Below are 18,372 nucleotides of genomic sequence, written 5' to 3'. Positions count from 1 at the left end.
CAAAATAAAAAATATCTTTAAATTTAACATTATTTTCTCCTATTTGGCTCAAAACCCTCTTTTTGATTTCAACTAAGCTTTCTTAATTATTTTATTAAATTTAGAACTAAATGAGTATATATGGTAATGTCTATACCAAGAGGAATTTATATCTTTATAACCATTATCATATTATGCAAACAAGGCTATATATCTTTATTACTAGTATATTGAGGATCCAAAAATATTGGATTACAAAGAAAGACAACTATTTTTAAATTGCGATCAATGAGCATTCAAATAGTAATGCATGAATCACACAATTTAGTATAAACTTTATTACTCAAATGCATCAATATAAGTCAAACAATGACGTTGAAACTACAACAATTGAAAGATAGATTAAATGTATTAAATCGTATACGACACTTGATGATGGACTATATGCATTAAATAAAACACAATACTCAACAACTGATTGAATCCATTGACCACACATAAGAATTATGGTTCATGCAATTGTTTTTGTATTCTAAAAAACATGGTACATTGGTATCCATGATTTGTCACTCTCTCTAAGATGATTATGTCCCTTTTTTAATGAGAGGGGAAACTATCTATACATCCACCTCATGGCCACAAAATAGTAGCTAGTCCATAAACTCATCAAAAGTCATAACCATTAATTAATCCATAAATCATGCAATTAATGTAGTAACAAGTACATTATGACATTTATGAACATTTTAAAAACAATCTTTAAGGATCATACATAATCAAGTTGATACAATCAACTTCAAGAAGTACATAAAAGATGCAATTATGAAAACACATAGAAAGGTGATAGTCATTATTCTAATAACAAAAGGAAGATATCTAGACCATGCATTTGACTAGTGAATTCAATTACTTAAAGAGTTTCATTTAATTTTAGAGCCAAAAGGAGTTGTGATAAACAAAAATGGAGTTTGTAGATAAATACAAAGCAAGGCCGTGAGTACAAACTAGATCCAAAACAACAAACTTTTGACTGAGCATAGAATAGAGAAGGACATTTTGATTTTGATCCACTACATAATTATCTAGGACATTTCTAAATTTCAAAATACATAGATCTCATTGTCTTTATCAATCAATACTCATTCTTCAATCACAAAGATAAATAATCTCTCTATATTTATTACTATTAAAAAATTACTTTCTATAGATAATATTATTCCATTTAGTCAACTCCATTCTAACAACTATGATAAACTTATACTTAATTACTTTACTTCAATCACAAAGATAAATAATCTCTCTATATTTATTACTATTAAAAATTATACTTTCTATCTCCATGTAATCAACTCCTCTAACAACTATGATAAAATTACTTAATTACTTTACTTAAATAAATAATGAAAATTAACCAAAAAAATTTTATTATTATTTTTTTTTCTAACGACCTTTAATTAAATTAAAGAATGGTCAATTTTCAAATTAATTGACCACAACCATGACTACTTTCAATCACAATTATTTGAAGGCAATCTTCAAAAAGATGTTCAAATGTAACCACCATTTCTCCTCCCTTAATAGAAAAAAACATTAAATCAACTAAATTTGTTTTCAGTAAGCATTGAAAAGAACTCTTACCTAAGCATTTAAACGTCTCTCCACCACCATGGGGGGACAAGACAAAAACCTCATTTTTAAGTGGCTCTTATTCATAAATGCCCTTAATCTAACTTAAATGGTGGCACTCCAAACCAGGGCCACAACATTGGCTGAATAACGGTTCGGTTCTATTCTGCTGCTTACCACATTTCCTCAGATGCATATCTATGCATATCTACAAATGGAATTCTGTGCCCCCAAAAGATAAGACACCACAACTAAAATAAATTTTGCTTAACGTTCTTATCTTGAACTGGCTGTTATCTGCATGGATCGAATAAAAAGGAGCAAAAATCGGTTGCAAAGAAAAACACTCATTCCCATGCTCTTTTACACGTTTCGATAAAAGAGGAGAGATCTTTAAGAGAAAATATATATTGTCGCATAAATCAGGGTCTGTACTGGCAGTCAGGAGGTGTGGGAAACCTAAAAACTCTTCAACTTCCACGTTGCTACTTACTCAACACTTGTAAACATTTGAGCAAGACAAGACTAAGGGTTGCTTCCATTCTTCTCAGTACAGCAATGCAAATCAATTGCCACGCGTCCAGTGGAAGATCTCTACCTTAGTTCAAATATAGCCACCCCTCCTAATTCTTTACTAACTTGTCACCACCTAACGTGCCTGCAACATCAAGATAAACATAAAAGATAGTCTAGAAGCCTCTTCAAATAGTTTGAATATTTCTACTGGTTTTACAGTACTCTGGGCACCCTATTCCTGAATCCAAGCAGCAACTTATTGTGGGTAAGTTGTATTAGAGCGCTCTGATTGTTGTTACATTGTGCTGTATTGTGTGGTTTTATCGTTTATGTTTGTGGGTATTATGAGTGAAGAGTAATATTACAGCTCTTTGATTGTTGTTACATTGTGCTGTATTGTATGGTTTTACCATTTATGTTTGTGGGTATTATGGTTGAAGAGTAACTTCTGTTGCAGGCATTGAGAAAGGTTTGTGTATATACATTTAGGAAGAGAGTATCATGGCTCGAACTGTAGGCAGGACTTTGGGAGGACCTCTGCTGATACTGAACTTTATAATGTATGTCATAGTGCTTGCTCTTGCTGGGTGGGCACTCAACAAGTTCATCAATATGGAAGCTCATCCTTGTAAGTCCACTCAAGCCATTTTATTGAACATGTTTGTGTTGAAAATTTACTCTTTTTTTGGGTTCTGTTGTCTTTTGGATGCTAAATATTTTCTCTGTGACCTTTCAACCAATATTGATTGAAACTGTTTCCTTCCTATCAGGGCAGCAGCTAATGCCTTGTTTAACTCCTGAAATCATTTCAAGAACTTCCCATTTGTCTTCAAAATCTTATAATCTACTGTTTGTGCTTACAGAGTTAAAAGTTGATTACACCCTTCTTCCATGATATTTCTTGCAACTTTATAAACTTAGAAAACCTAATAAACAATAATGTGTTGTTTTTGTTCGTGCCAAAGTTTAAAAGTTTGTTACTGATCTTTATGTAACATGGAATGAGCAGATTTAGCAGGCAACACTGCGACTATGTACTTCATAATATTTTCCCTGATTGCTGGAACCGTGGGAGCTGCTTCAACGTTATCTGGCTCATATCACTTGAGAGCATGGAGGACTGATAGCTTGTCAGCTGCAGCTTCTTCTGCCCTCATTGCTTGGGTTTTGACAGCTTTGGCATTTGGGTAATTTGTATATCAGAAACTGAACTACTACCTAAAGTTTCAAACTTTGCAAATAGGGTGTTTGCTCAACAAAAAAAAAGTCTTACTATTTCTTCTATGTAGGATGGCTTTTCAAATTGGAAAAGTGTTTACTATTTCTTCCATGTAGGATGGATTTTCAAATTGGGTATTCTCTTAATAAATGAGTAACTATTTCTTCTATGTTAGGATAGGATGGTTTTTCAAATTGTTCTTTTGTTCTCTTTACAAAAGAGTTAATATTTCTTCTATGTAGGATGGGTTTTCAATTTCGGTCTCTTCTTAATAAAAGAGTTATTATTTCTTCTATGTAGAATAGCTTATTGGGTGTCCTCTAAACAAAAGAGTTTTAACTATTTGTTCTATGTAGGATGTCATAAACTTAAGTTTGCATTAACAAAACATCTTACTCTTCCTTCTGTATAGGTTGGCTTGCAAAGAAATACACATTGGACATAGAGGAAGGCGCCTGGTATGCTCACTTAGCTTTAACAGTTCTCTTATGCTCCAAAATATTTGTTGGTATTGTTTGTTCTCAGTTTGATAAGTGGAAAAATAATAACTAATCTGGTGGTTATATGTTGATGGTGCAGAAAACATTGGAGGCATTTATCATCATCCTGACATTCACCCAACTGATGTATTTGCTGTTACTCCATGCCGGGCTAGTGAGCAGCAGATATGGGCCAGGCTATAGAGATTCAGGCTATGGTGGAACAACTACTGACCCACAAATGAAGCCTGCAGCACCTGTAGTCTGATTGCTCTCCGTGACATTTTATTTTTCTGTGCATTTGGTTTGAGTGGTCTTCTTTTCTTAGTATGTAGTGCAGCAAAGGTGTATATATTTGTGGATTTTCTAGAACATAAAAGGCACCTTCAGTACGCAATTTATTAGGAAGCGTGTATGTATGTGGATTTCATATAAATTGTTCATGTATTATGTAGCTTCTCTAACTTTCTATTCTTATCATATGTTATTCATCTGGTTTGAGAAAAAATGGCTTCCAAAGCTTTTAAACTAGCAGTTACATGTTATAATAATACTCAGTATGTTGTCAATCTATCAATTATATGTATTAATGCTCAGTATGTTGTCGAATTTTATGCTTTTAACCAAGTTTGTATGGATTACATCAAACATTTAAAAAATAAATGTCATCCGCCTGACGGTTCAAGTTTCAAAAAGTATCGACCTTAAAATTCAAGGAAATACAAACTAAACAATTGAATATCGATGCGCTATATAATAAGAAAATTAAAAAAATGTAATCCATGGAATTGAATTCACGAATATTAATAATTAGGGTAGTTATTTTGTTTGGATAGGAAAATTCTTTATTGTAACTTCTATTCAATAATTTAATTATTATTTTAATTATAATAAAAAAATAAAAAAGTGTTTTTAATGATTTCGAAATTTTTAAAAAAAAATTCGTGTATTTATTTTAAATGTATATTTAGTTTTTTTTTTTTTTTTTTTAAATTTAAAATTTAAAACTGTGTATATGCGACTTCAAAACTTTTGGGTTTCGAGAGTTCTCTAACAAGACTACTTTTAATTGTGTTTCAAGTGATTTCAAAACTTGTTTTGGATAGACTACTTTTAATTGTGTTTACGTGGAGAACAAGTTTGGATACAGAAGGTTTTCTAGTTAAACTTCTTTCAGGGATTTCTATTTGACACCACCACCACCTTCCAAAGTCGACACCATAAGGAGGGAATTCAGTAGTTGCACAACTTTACTTACATAGATTGATTGACATTCAAAAGTTCATTATATTTAGGAGAAGACTTGTGGTTTCTTTAAAGTTTTAACAGATTATTCTTAAAATTCCTTAATTAGAATGGATTAACACCTTTGTCCCATTAACGATCCTCTATAAATGGGACATGGCATATGTTAACAATTCTATATAAATGGTATCACTTAAATAATGATTTAGCGATAGCCTTCTAAGCACTGTATCTAAGTACCCTATAACTATGTTATGGGAAAGTTCCTTGAAACAACCTTGCATATTATCAGTTTTGTATCAATGGGACGGTTTTAATTATGACTAAAATTGTATTACAGTTTTTTTAATCAATGGTATAGTCAGTCTGCTAAAATTGTATTCTAGTTTAACAGTTCTTTGAAACATACCCTATGCTAACTATATTCTATGCTAACAGTTCTTTATCAATGGACAGTTATGACTAAACATAACATAACCTAACTATACGCTATGCTAACGGTTCCTACCTGTAGTCTCATGAATTTGTAGTATAGAACAGTTTTCATGAATTATCTATGGTAGTCTCATGAAACAGTTTTCTTGAATTTGTAGTATAGAACAGTTTTAAGTTTAAACTTCTAAATTTCTATAAAGATGTTAGTGATCTCATGAATTTGTAGTATAGAACAGTTTAAGTTTAAACTTTTAAATTTCTATAAAGATGTCTATAAAGATGTTGTGATCTCATGAATTTGAAGTATCTATGGTAGTCTCATGAATTTGTACTGTGATCTCATGAATTTGAAGTATCTATGGTAGTCTCATGAATTTGTACTGTTACAACAGTTTAAGTTTAAACTTCTAAATTTCTATAAAGATGTTAAAGATGGTAGTCTCATGAATTTGTACTGTTACAACAGTTTAAGTTTAAACTTCTAAATTTCTATAAAGATGTTAAAGATGATTTGTAGTATAGAACAGTTTAAGTTTAAACTTCTAAATTTTTATAAAGATGTTGGTGATCTCATGAATTTGTAGTATAGATCTAAATTTAAAGACGTTGGTAGTTCATTAGTTTTCTCAAAATTTAAGCAAGCTGGTTGTATACTTTTTATTTCTATCAAATTATTTAATTTAAGCAAACTGGTTGTAAACTTTTTAGTTCTATCAAATTCAAATAATTGAGACAAAGTGGCATAAAATATTAAAGTTGATGAATTTGTACTATAGATCTAAATTTAAAGACATGCTTGGTTGTAAACTTTTTAGTTCTATCAAATTCAAATAATTGAGACAAAGTGGCATAAAATATTAAAGTTGATGAAATTGTACTATAGATCTAAATTTAAAGACGTTGGTAGTTCATTAGTTCTCTCAAAATTTAAGCAATTTCTATCAAATTCAAATAATTGAGACAAAATGGCATAAAATATTAAAGTTGATGAAGAAGCAATTTCTAGCTTTTTCTATTGTAGTATAGAACAGTTTAAGTTTAAACTTCGAAATTTCTATAAAGATGTTGGTGATCTCATGAATTTGTAATATAGATCTAAATTTAAAGATGAATTTGTAGTATAGATCTAAATTTAAAGACGTTGGTAGTTCATTAATTCTCTCAAAATTTATGCAAGCTAGTTGTAAACTTTTTATTTCAATCAAATTATTTAATTTAAGCAAGCTGGTTGTAAACTTTTTAGTTCTATCAAATTCAAATAATTGAGACAAAGTGACATAAAATATTAAAGTTGATGAAGAAGCAATTTCTATCTTTTTCTATTGTAGTATAGAATAGTTTAAGTTTAAACTTCTAAATTTCTATAAAGATGTTGGTGATCTCATGAATTTGTAATATAGATATTTGTAGTACAGATCTAAATTTAAAGATGTTGGTAGTTCATTAGTTTTCTCAAAATTTAAGCAAGCTGGTTGTAAACTTTTTAGTTCTATCAAATTCAATTTCAAATAATTGAGACAAAGTGGCATAGAATATTTTTAAATTTTAAAGTTGATGAAGAAACAATTTCTAGCTTTTTCTAGTTTTGCCTATTTTTACTATTTAATATTATAGACCAAAAAATAGCTTTGTCTATTTTTACTATTTAATATTATAGACCTAAAAAGTAGGGGCAAAAGATTCCCGTAGAAAGAACCACCTCTTCTTTAAAAATAGAATTTAAACCCCTCCATGGAACCCGTACCTAACCCTTTAATGGTTCTTAGAAACATATCTTATGTTAACAATTTCGTACCTAACCCTTTAATGGTTCTTAGAAACACATCTTATGTTAACAATTTTTATTCTTTTCAATGAAACGATTATAACTAAAATTGTTGTTATAACTAAAATTGTTGTTATGACTAAAATTGTATTATAGGGCTATAAGATAACCTCATATGAAATGTTATCTTGGATGTATGAACAAATGTGGCATCAAATATGACATCTTATTGAGGTTAACATAATAGGAAAATAATAATATTGACTTGATTCTTTATAAAAATGAAACATGGCATCTTATTGAGTTTAACATAGTAGGAAAATAATAATATTGACTTTATTCTTTATAAAAATGAAACGTAAAGCTTGATGTGTTTGTCTTTCTTAGATATATCATATTCTTTAGAAAAAATAATATAAAAAATGGGATGAAAACCTAATTGATGAATGAACATAAGAAAACCTAGGTAGTTTTTAAATGGTTCTCAAACAATTATAACTAAAATTGTTGTTATGACTAAATTGTATTATAGGGCTATAAGATAACCTTATATGAAATGCTATCTTGGATTTATGAACAAACATGGCATCTTATTGAGGTTAACGTAGTAGGAAAATAATAATATTGATGCATCTTATTGAGGTTAACATACTAGGAAAATAATAATATTGACTTTATTCTTTATAAAAATGAAACGTAAAGCTTGATGTGTTTGTCTTTCTTAGATATATCATATTCTTTATAAAAAATAATATAATATAAAAAATGGGATGAAAACCTAATTGATGAATGAACATAAGAAAACCTAAGCAGTATTTAATGGTTCTTAGAAACATATCTTATGTTAACAATTCTTATTATTTTCAATGAAACAATTATAACTAAAATTGTATTATAGGGCTATAAGATAACCTTATATGAAATGTTATCTTGGATGTATCAGAACAAATATGGAATCTTATTGAGGTTAAGATAGTAGGAAAATAATAATATTGACTTAGATTCTTTATAAAAAATGAAAGATAAAGCTTGATGTGTTTGTCTTTCTTAGATTTATCATATTCTTTATAAAAAATAATATAAAAAATGGGATGAAAACCTAATTGATGAATGAACATAAGAAAACCTAACTAGTGAATGATGTGTTTACTTTATTAGATATATCATATTATGTGTTTATTTTCTTAGATATATCATATTAATCTTTCACCAAAGAAAACCTAACCAGTGTATGATGTGTTTACTTTCTTAGATATATCATATGAATCTTTCACCAAAGAAAATTTAACCAGTGAATGATGTGTTTATTTTCTTAGATATATTATATTATGTGTTTACTTTCTTATATATTATATTAATCTTTCTTAGATATACCATATTAAGGTCTTTAGTGTTTAAGATACTATCCTAATATAGAGTCTACAAGTAGACTTAACAAATTCAATACAAACTTTCAAACTTAAAATATAATCATAATAGATTTAACAAATCCACTACAAAGTTACAAACTTAAATATAACCATAAATCCTTGGCATGCCAAAAAGACAAAATATGGAGTACAAAATGGTAGATCAGTGGAGATAACAATTTAAGATATAACTCAAATGATATGTGTTTCTTTCTTAGATATATCATATTAAGATCTTTAGGGTTTAAGATACCATCCTAATATGGAGTCTACAAATAGACTTAACAAAATTACAAACTTGAAATATAACTCTAATAAATCCTTAGACTTAACAAATCCATTACAAACTTAAAATATACTATAATAAATCCTTGACAGGCCAAAAAGATAAAATATGGAGTACAAAATGGTATATTATTGGGGACAACAATTTAAGATATAACTTAAATAAACCCCCTAATTTAAGATATAACTTCAATGAACTAGAAATGTCTAAAAATCCACTACAAAATTAAAATATAACCATAAATCCACTAAAAACTTAAAATTTAACCATAAATCCTTGACAGACCAAAAAGACAAAAAATGGAGTACAAAATGGTATATGAGTGGGGATAACAATTTGTTATAAATCTTTGGTAGGCCAAAAAGACAAAATATGGAGTACAAAATGGTATATCAGTGGGAATGACAATTTAAGATATAACTTAAATGAACCACAAATGTTTGAAAAAAATCAGAAATGTTTAAAAATATTTAACAAGATAGTACAAAATGGATAAAATGGTTATCAAATTTTGTGGATGGACAAGGTAGTCAAATGGAAATATTATGGAAGGATAAGCCAGTCAAAGGCTATATAATCACAAAAATGTGGAAGGACAAGATAATTGAAGACCAAATAGTGACAAAAATGGTCATAAGATAGTCAAAAGACCAAATTGTCACAAAATATTGTGGAAGGACAAGATGGTCAAAGACCAAATAGGCACAAAATATGGAGTTCATGACAAAATGGTCACAAAATATTGTGGAAGGACAAGATAGTCAAAGACCAAATAGTCACAAAATATGTAGTTCACGATAAAGTGGTCACAAATGGTCACAAAATATGGAGCTCATGACAAAATGGTCACAAAATATCATGGAAGGAAAATATAGGTAAAGATCAAATAGTCACAAAATATGGAGTTCCCAATATGGTAAAGCATGAGATGAAATCCATAATTATGCCTGAAGATAGTCAAAGAACAAAATGTGGAGTTCACAATATGGTAAAGCACTAAATGGAATCCACAATCATGAGAAGATAATCAAAGATCAAATAGTCATAAAATATGATGGAAACCAAAATCATAAGCTTCTTTTTTTCATTATTTATTTTTAAATTTAAAACTTGAGTGGATTGGATGGAGACCACAATATGGTAAAAAGCATGGTTAATATTAATCTTTTGGTAAAGTCCACAATATAGTAAGGCATAGTAGAGTTCAAAAAATAGTAAGGCATGGTAAAGTACAATATGCTAAAGCATTATATAACAATATGGTAAAGCATTGGATAACAATCTTGGCATCATAAAATTTCATGAATCTATTTTTTTGAGACTAAGTGACGAATAAAAAGGATATTAAATTAATCTTATAATCTTCATAACATGTAGATGTATTATACATTAAAAATTAATGAAATTATAATGCTAAAACCCTTTGTATAGTCATTTAAGGAAAGAGAAGAAAACCATGAGATTTGTTTTATAATTCTACGCCTTGTAAGTCTTAGAAATGATAAAAATAAAAGAAATTATAAGTTCAACATTAATGATAAGAAAGGAGAAATGAAAAAAAGCACATGCATATGATGTAAATAAATGAAAAAGATTAAAAAATCAAATGAAGAATATCAAAATTAGAAGGCTAAAATGAGTTACTTAGGAACCCTACATAACTTTCACATGTGGGAAGGAGTTGTATGCTAAGTAGGCATTGGAATTGTTAAAAAAGGTGATGAAAAAAATTGTTAAAAGAAAAACCCTATTGCTTCCCCTTCCCTTTCAATTCATAAATATGACAATGATCTATCTAAAGAAGATAGAACCACTTCCTTTGGGGAATGAAGATATACTAGACTAGTTAAATTGATTGATATTACTAAGATTGCCAAGGTCATAGGGGAAAGAACACCTAGTGAGAAGAATGAGACCAACCCGAGGATTCCACCTTTAATTAGAGTAAATTTGAGAGTAGTTAAGAAACACATGAAAAATCCCTTAATCTGAGTTTAGGAGATTCCCTCTCTCACTCCCCTTTGATCGAGACCCGGTTTAATGAAGCACTTGAAGAGCTGAAAATATTAAAGGATTATGGGGATGATTGTGTTGAGGATCAAAATGTTGTGGTCATACCAGCGAGTCTCATGATTGGAAGATGTTGGCTACCGAATTAGAGGACCTAAATTCTAGAGTTTAAAGCATGGAAACCCCTTAGAACTTACTAGGATATGAGAGAAATAGAGAATGGATTAAACACCTAGAAGGGGGTATCGATAACTTGGTTAGACTTAATAGATAAGTGTGATGGCAGTGGTGACAATCGAAGATAAGATTGTGAGAAAAAGAAGAGGACAGCTCTTGCAAAGACATAGGATGGATGAGCCAAAGGAAAGAAGACCAACTCCTTATCCTAATGGGAGGTGGATTTGGAGGAGATGTTGGATTGATGAGGTTGCATCTCTTAGTACTTATTATCTATTTATTTTTATTATCTCTTCTATTAGTAGTTTCTAGGTTGTCATTTAAATACTTTTTTGCTTTTAATTATATAAATAGTTTATAAACTCTTAGATGCTCTGGTTGGTGGGATTGATCTCCAAGACTTGGCTTTATTTTTGACTGATGGTTATTTTTATTTGGATGTATAACAGGTTGGGGCCCTTCCCCATTTAATCTAATAAAAATAATTCTTAAAATAAAATACCATTTTCATGATAAATGCAATATGATACACATTTGCCATTATTTGTCGATAACCCTCTAATCATATATTGTCATACATTGACTTTTGAAAATGATATAATACATAATAATTCATCTTTGTAAGTGTTAATCTTGAAAACTATCATACATTGTAATGTGTGAACCTTTTAAATGACATAATACATATTAATTCATCTTTGTAAGTGTTCATCTTAGAAACCAAATTAGGAAAGCTAGTGAAAGGTTGGGATGGTGAAGGGTTTTCTTCCTGAAAAATGATCAATTTTAAGATTTAACGTAATATTAAATTAGAGGTAAGGGAGCTCTTCATCTTAGTTTTGAATTTTTTTGGCGTCAAAACAATTTTGATTGGAAAGCATTGGTAGGTTGACAAAAACCTTGAAGTTTAGAAAAGGGAGTATAGATTCAAGTCAATCTAGGAGATCTATTAACAATACCCTAATGATCACAATATCATATCTTGATGAGGTTTACCATGGTAGAATAGTGACCTAATAAAATATCTTAGTTCATGAATTCAAGGTAATAAAAAACCTTAACATGAACTCAAGGTAATAAAAATACCTTAACATGAACTCAAGGTAATAAAAATACCTTAACATGAACTCAAGGAAAGGTAAGTGCACAAGGATGGGGCACCAAAAAGGGATCTTAAGATGCCACTTTTTATTTTATTTTTTTTCATTTTTTTCTGAAATCAGCAAAGTCTGAACTTCAATGAGAAATTGAAGATAGGTAAACTCAAAATTTGAAGATACAACAAGAAAAAGAGTTGAAGTGCTTTGAATCTACTTTCTAAACTACTAATTTTTTTTGAAAATGGTTGAAATTAAGGGTTTCAAAAAGGGGCACCACATTAATTGGTCCTATTTTTATCAAGAAAAACATAACATAGAACCAAATGTGGTGCCCCTAAAATGTTAATTTTTTAAAAGAATTTTGCAAATCGCTCTAGTGAGAAACTAGCTACCACATTGAAGTTTGTGCCAATTTTTTGGGCTATTTTTTTGATGAATATATGATTTTTAACAAATTTCCAAAGTGAACACATCTTGAAAAATAGAAATTTGAGAGTGCGCCCCTAAAAAATTTGTGAAAACTAATTAAAAATCTTTTTTATAAAAAATTGTGTAGAATGGAGTCTAGTTTCTAAATTTTTTTTTTTTTCAAAATTCCATAAACAAGTAAAAATCTACCCAAAATACGACATGTTGGTTTGTGATAAAAATGAACACATTAACAAAAGAAATTTGAGTTGAATACCTTAACATAATTAAAATTTGAAAATAATCATATGGCTAGATAGCTAAGAGAGAGATTAATGATTCTATGGTGTTTATTTCTATTTTCATCGAAACATGTGCAAACCTGATGGAGAGGACAAACAAAAATGTTAGAAAATTTTGCATGTTTGTTGAAAAAATGTTTCATGCCTAAGAAGGACATCCAAGCCTTTGGTTGGATGCCGAAAGGAAAATCCAAGCCTAAGGCTTTGTGTTTTCCAAGGTAGACAATTTGGCATAGGCTAAATTTGGTGTGTGCCAAATGTACAAAATGCAAATTATGCATTTTGCATGCACCAAATAAGGAGCATGCCAAATGCTCTATATAATTTTTTTTCAGTGCAATATATACATAAAATATAACATTTAACTTGTATAAGTCTCCCTCTCTCTCTCTCTCTCAACCCCTCCATTCCTCCCTCTAACTTGGGCTCTCTCTCTTTGGTCTCTTACTCTCTTTCTGTCCCTTCTTCCCTCTCACTCAGACTCTCTTTTTCTCTCTCACTCTCTCTTTCTCTATTTCCATCTCCCCTCTCTTTATCTTTGACTCTCTCTTTGGTCTCTCCCTCTATTTCCATCAACCCCTACCTTCCTCCCTCCATCTCTTACTTGGTCTCTCTCTCTCTCTCTCTCTCTCTCTCTCTCTCTCTCTCTCAATCTCTCCTTTCCTCCCTCCCTCTCTCTCACTTGGGCTCTCTCTCTTTCTCAACCCCTCCTTTCCTCCCTCCCTCTATCTCACTTGGGCTATCTCTCTTAATCCCTACCTCTCTCTATCTCACTTGGGATATCTCTCTTAATCCCTACCTCCCTCTCTCTCACATGGGCTCCTCTCTCTGGTATCTCCCTCTCTTTGCATCAACCTCTCTCTCTAGTCTCTCCCTCTCTTTTCATCAAACTCTCTGGTGCAGAGCACCTAGCTCAAAGTTGTCTTTTCTTGCATTTTAGAATTTTTGTGTGATTTCAAGTTATTTTATGTTGTAATAAGGTGGAATAAATCCTATTATTCTTTTTGAATCCATAGTTTGGTTGTCCACACTTTTGTTGTGCTCATGATCCAAAATTGCTATTATCTTGAAATATTGTCAAAATGTCAATTTTTTGGTTTGTACCAGGTGGATGCCTGGAAACTTTCTAGAATGTTTGGAAATGGTTTAAATCCATTGTAGGATGCCATTTGAGTGATTTTTCAGGCCTTGAGAGCCTTGGAGTGTGTTTTTGCACTCATAGGTAAAAGTTGTCAAAATTGTCATGACAACTTTTGCATTTTTAGGCAAAAGTTGTCCATGAAGGAAATGGCATTGGAAGTTGGTTGGAACAAACTTAAAATTGTGTATAAAACCTCCTAAACATATCCAATACAAGGTTAATCAACTTTTGGCTTGCATTCAATTCATTTGCCAAGGGTTTCCTATGCTTTTTCTCACATTTGGACTATTTTTTATTTGAATTTCTGATTTTGTACGACCTATATGGTCTGTTATGGTGCTCATAGTAGCATAGGAAGTTATAAATTTGTTTTACCTTTCCAACAAGTATAATATGAAGGTTTGAAGTGCTTTGAATCAAAAGTTATCACTATTGTTGTAATAGTTGCTCACAAACCCTTGAAATTTGGGGTTTTGATTGTAAAAATGCATTTTACCTGAGCATCCATGAATGGAACAAGTTGAAATATATTGGATGGATTGGGTAGGATTTGTAAATAGTTTTAGAGTAGGCATTTTGTGTTTTTTCAAGCCACAAGGAGGAGAATGGGTGACATGAACAACACACAAGCTTGTAGCTAGTGTGTGGGGGCAGCAGAGATTGCTCATTTTCAAAGCCATGGAGAATTGATACCTTAGCAACCCATAGTGTTTTGGAAAGGTCTATGGGTGTAACAAAAGTATCCAAGATTTTTATGGTTGTAGATTTTGACTGGTGAAGAGTTTGGAGAACATCTTCCAAAATTGCCCGGAAGCCCTAAACCCCTTAAAAATAGCTCATTTTGAGTTACCCTAGTTGTACGACAAAAATAGATGGGAAAATTTGTGATCTTGTTTAACTTCCAAATGGGTATCTGAATATGTAAAAATATCTTGGGGTTTTTAATAAATTTTGGGTAAAAAGACCAAAAAACAGTCCTAGAAGGGCTAGTCATTTAGGTCTAATAGCAGCCGATAGAAGCAAGTTGAAAACCTAGGGCTTGGGAGGAAGGTGCAGACCTTTATAATGAATAAAGTGACCTTGAAAATACCCAAAAAACATAACCACAAACTTTAAACATGGTTAGATTGAATATCCTTGGCGGAGGTCTTTGGAGCCTAGCTAGAGTTTTGGGAAACTAGTAGGAGACCATCTCAAAATCAGAGATTTGGGTCAAAACCAACAAAAAAAATCAAGAGCATGTACCTAGGAGGAAAGCCAATAGATTTTAGGCCTTGGAGGTCTAAGGAGTGTACCATAACAAGTTACCTTGGAGGAGCTTGAGTAGAAGAGTGAGTTGAGGAGTTGGGGTGAGTAAGGGTGAATTGGAGAGCTAGGCACAAGATCTCTGCATCAGAGTGGTATCAGAGCCATTGTTTGAAAGATTTAGTGTATGTCAGATTGTGAAGAATGAGAAGCAAGTTCAATGCCTCCAAAGGCAATGACTCCAGAAGCTATCCAACAGATGGTGGCAGAGATGATAGAAGGATTGAAGGATATAGAAGGAAGCAGAGGAACAAGAGAGGCAAAGAAGGAGAAGGGAAAGGTTAAGAAAGAATGGGGTGATGAGACTGATTAAGAAGTAGAATATGGAGAGGAACCAATAGTAGTAGCTATGCCTCAAGACCAAAAGTTATTCCTAGATGCAGTCAAATCCATTTCTAAGGACAATCTGGATGGGTTACCCACATATGGAGGAAACTTCAATGCAGAAGAGTTGCTAGATTGGATAGAAGCTCTCATTAATCACTTTGATTACAAAGAGGTAGCAGAAGAAAAAAGAGCTAATGTGGCCAAATCAAGAATGAGAGGATCAACATTGGTTTGGTGGAATATGATGCAAGAAGAAAGGATACAAGAAGGCAAAAAGAAGATAACTTCATGGGAGCGTATGAAGATCAAACTTAAGGCACAATTCCTTCTAGGAGATTATGAGGTTCAAATTCATAAGAGACTGCAAAATCTGAAACAAAGGGAGCTAGATGTCAATGCTTACATGGAGGAATTCCATAAACTAAGCCTCAGAGCTAAGAAGCATTAGAATGAGGTGGAGAAATTGGCTAGATACATAAACGGATTGAGACAAAATATACAAGATGAAATTAGTATCCTTATTCCTGATACCGTTCATAAGTGTTTTCAATTAGCATTAAGGGCAGAAGACAAAATCAAGAGGAGGAGTGAACAAAATCAAAAGTTTAGAGGTGGCAAATCCTTCAGAAGAAGGGGCACTTTTAATAGAGGACAACAAACATCAAGGAATGAAGAAAACTTAAGGCAAGAAGGTGGTGGAGACTCTTCAAGGGTGCAATTTAGAGGATCCTTCAGAGGAAGAAACAATTCTAGGGCCAGAATTGGAAGCTCAGGAAGAGGAAATTCAGTTTTCATTGGTAGATGTTACAATTGTAATCAAGTTGGCCACACAATGGGAAGGTGTCCGGAGAAGGAAAACAACTCTTCACACTCATACATGGGTGAGAGAAGAACACAATTAGTGCAAGAAGAAGACAATCAAAGTGTGTCTTCCCGTCTCAGCAAGGCAGGCCCAGTGATAGATGGTGAAAGTTTAATGCTAAGAAGGTCTTTGTTGAAGATTCCTCAAGCTCAAGAGCCACCACAAAGGAAGAGTTTGTTTAGGACAACTTGTAAGTCTCAAGGAAAGATTTGAAAAGTGATTGTAGACTCAGGTTCAACTGAGAATATAGTTTCAACTAAAATGGTGGATAAACTCAAGTTAAAGAGGCTGCCACATCTCACTCCCTACAAGGTGTCATGGCTCAACTGGGGCCAACATGTCTTAGTTGATGAGAAAGCATGGGTAGAATATGACATTGGTGAGTATAAGGACAAGATTTTATGTGATATATTGCCTATGGATTCTTGCCATTTGCTGTTGGGACATCCATGGCAATTTGATGTAAATGCTCAGCATGATGGAGAAAAGAATAGCTATATCATTATCAAGAATGGTAAGAGGTATCAAATGGATCCATTACCTGATCCAAAAGAGGAAAAAAAAGTGGGATCAAGTTTGATGATGATGAGTGGAAAAGAGTTTCTTAAGGTGATGAAACAAGAAGGAAATGAAGGGTATGCTATTGTGCTCAAACCTAGTGAAGAAGGTAAGGCAGATCCAATGGAAGAAGTGCCACAAGAGGTGAAGGGTATACTCAAACAATATGCAAAAGTAATAGGAGAAGATCTACCTGATTCTTTGCCACCAATGAGGGATGTAAATCACCAAATAGATCTGATTCCAGGGGCAAGTTTTCCTAACAAGGCTGCCTACAAAATGACACCTAGTCAAAATGAAGAAATTGCCAAACAAGTGTAGGAGCTCTTGGACAAAGGATTCATCAAAAAGAGTTTGAGTCCATGTGCTATACCTATTGTCTTAGCACCCAAGAAAGGGGGAAAATGGATAATGTGTACAGATTCTAGAGCAATCAATAAGATCAATATAAAGTACTGGTTCCCTATGCCAAGGATAGAAGACCCGTTGGACAATCTTGGGGGTGCAAGCTACTTCACAAAGGTGGATTTAAAATCAGGTTATCATCAGATAAGAATCAGACTAGGGGATGAATGGAAGACAACCTTTAGGACCAATGCCAGCCTCTATGAGTGGTTGGTCATGCCATTTGGCCTTACCAATGCACCTAGCACCTTTCAAAGGCTCATGAATGAATTTTTGGCTGAGTTCATAGGTAAATTTGTGATTGTGTATCTTGATGATATTCTAATATTTAGCAGGTCCAAAGAAGAACATCTCAAGGATGTGGAGATGGTCTTGAAGAAGCTAAAAAAGGCACAACTCAAAATCAACCTTGAAAAGTGTGAGTTTCTCAAGATTGAACTTGTATATCTTGGTTTTGTCATTTCACAAGGTTGTCTAAACATGGATCCTAGTAAGGTTGAGGCAATCCTTAGTTTTCCTACACCTAAGAATATCAGTGATGTTAGGAGTTTTCATGGGTTAGCATCCTTTTATAGGAAGTTTGTAAGAAACTTTAGTCATGTGTGTGCTCCTGTGCTCAATACTATCAAAGGGGGAGTCAAGTGTCATTTTAGGTGGACAGAGGAGGCCCAAAAGGGATTTGAGTTGTTGAAAAAGAAGATAGCTGAGTTACCTACCCTTAGGTTACCTGATTTCAATCAGTTATTTACAGTTGAGTGTGATGCTAGCCAAAGAGCAATAGGGGTTGTTTTGAGTCAAGAGGGTCTTCCCATAGCCTT

At 32.2% G+C, this 18,372-nt stretch overlaps 1 protein-coding gene across 3 annotated transcripts; it reads left to right on the top strand.

Annotated features, from left to right (window-relative positions):
* The first annotated feature begins 2,225 nt into the window (after positions 1 to 2,225).
* Positions 2,226 to 4,350, top strand: LOC131059836 (membrane protein PM19L). Of its 3 annotated transcripts, none has more exons than XM_057992884.2 (5): positions 2,226 to 2,386; positions 2,693 to 2,749; positions 3,131 to 3,308; positions 3,753 to 3,798; positions 3,920 to 4,350. In XM_057992884.2, the coding sequence occupies exons 2-5, from the start codon at positions 2,734 to 2,736 to the stop codon at positions 4,085 to 4,087; spliced, it is 408 nt and encodes a 135-aa protein (XP_057848867.1). In that variant the 5' UTR covers positions 2,226 to 2,386; positions 2,693 to 2,733; the 3' UTR covers positions 4,088 to 4,350. The 3 variants fall into 3 exon arrangements, with proteins under 3 accessions (XP_057848867.1, XP_057848866.1, XP_057848865.1); XM_057992883.2 differs by having other exon boundaries at positions 2,611 to 2,749; XM_057992882.2 differs by having other exon boundaries at positions 2,227 to 2,386; positions 2,579 to 2,749.
* Positions 4,351 to 18,372: the final 14,022 nt, after the last annotated feature.

This window comes from Cryptomeria japonica, chromosome 10 (assembly GCF_030272615.1).
Source record: "Cryptomeria japonica chromosome 10, Sugi_1.0, whole genome shotgun sequence".
Classification (NCBI taxonomy): Eukaryota; Viridiplantae; Streptophyta; class Pinopsida; order Cupressales; family Cupressaceae; genus Cryptomeria; species Cryptomeria japonica.
Note: the sequence above shows the minus strand (reverse complement) of the source record. Positions and strands in the feature narration are given on the sequence as shown.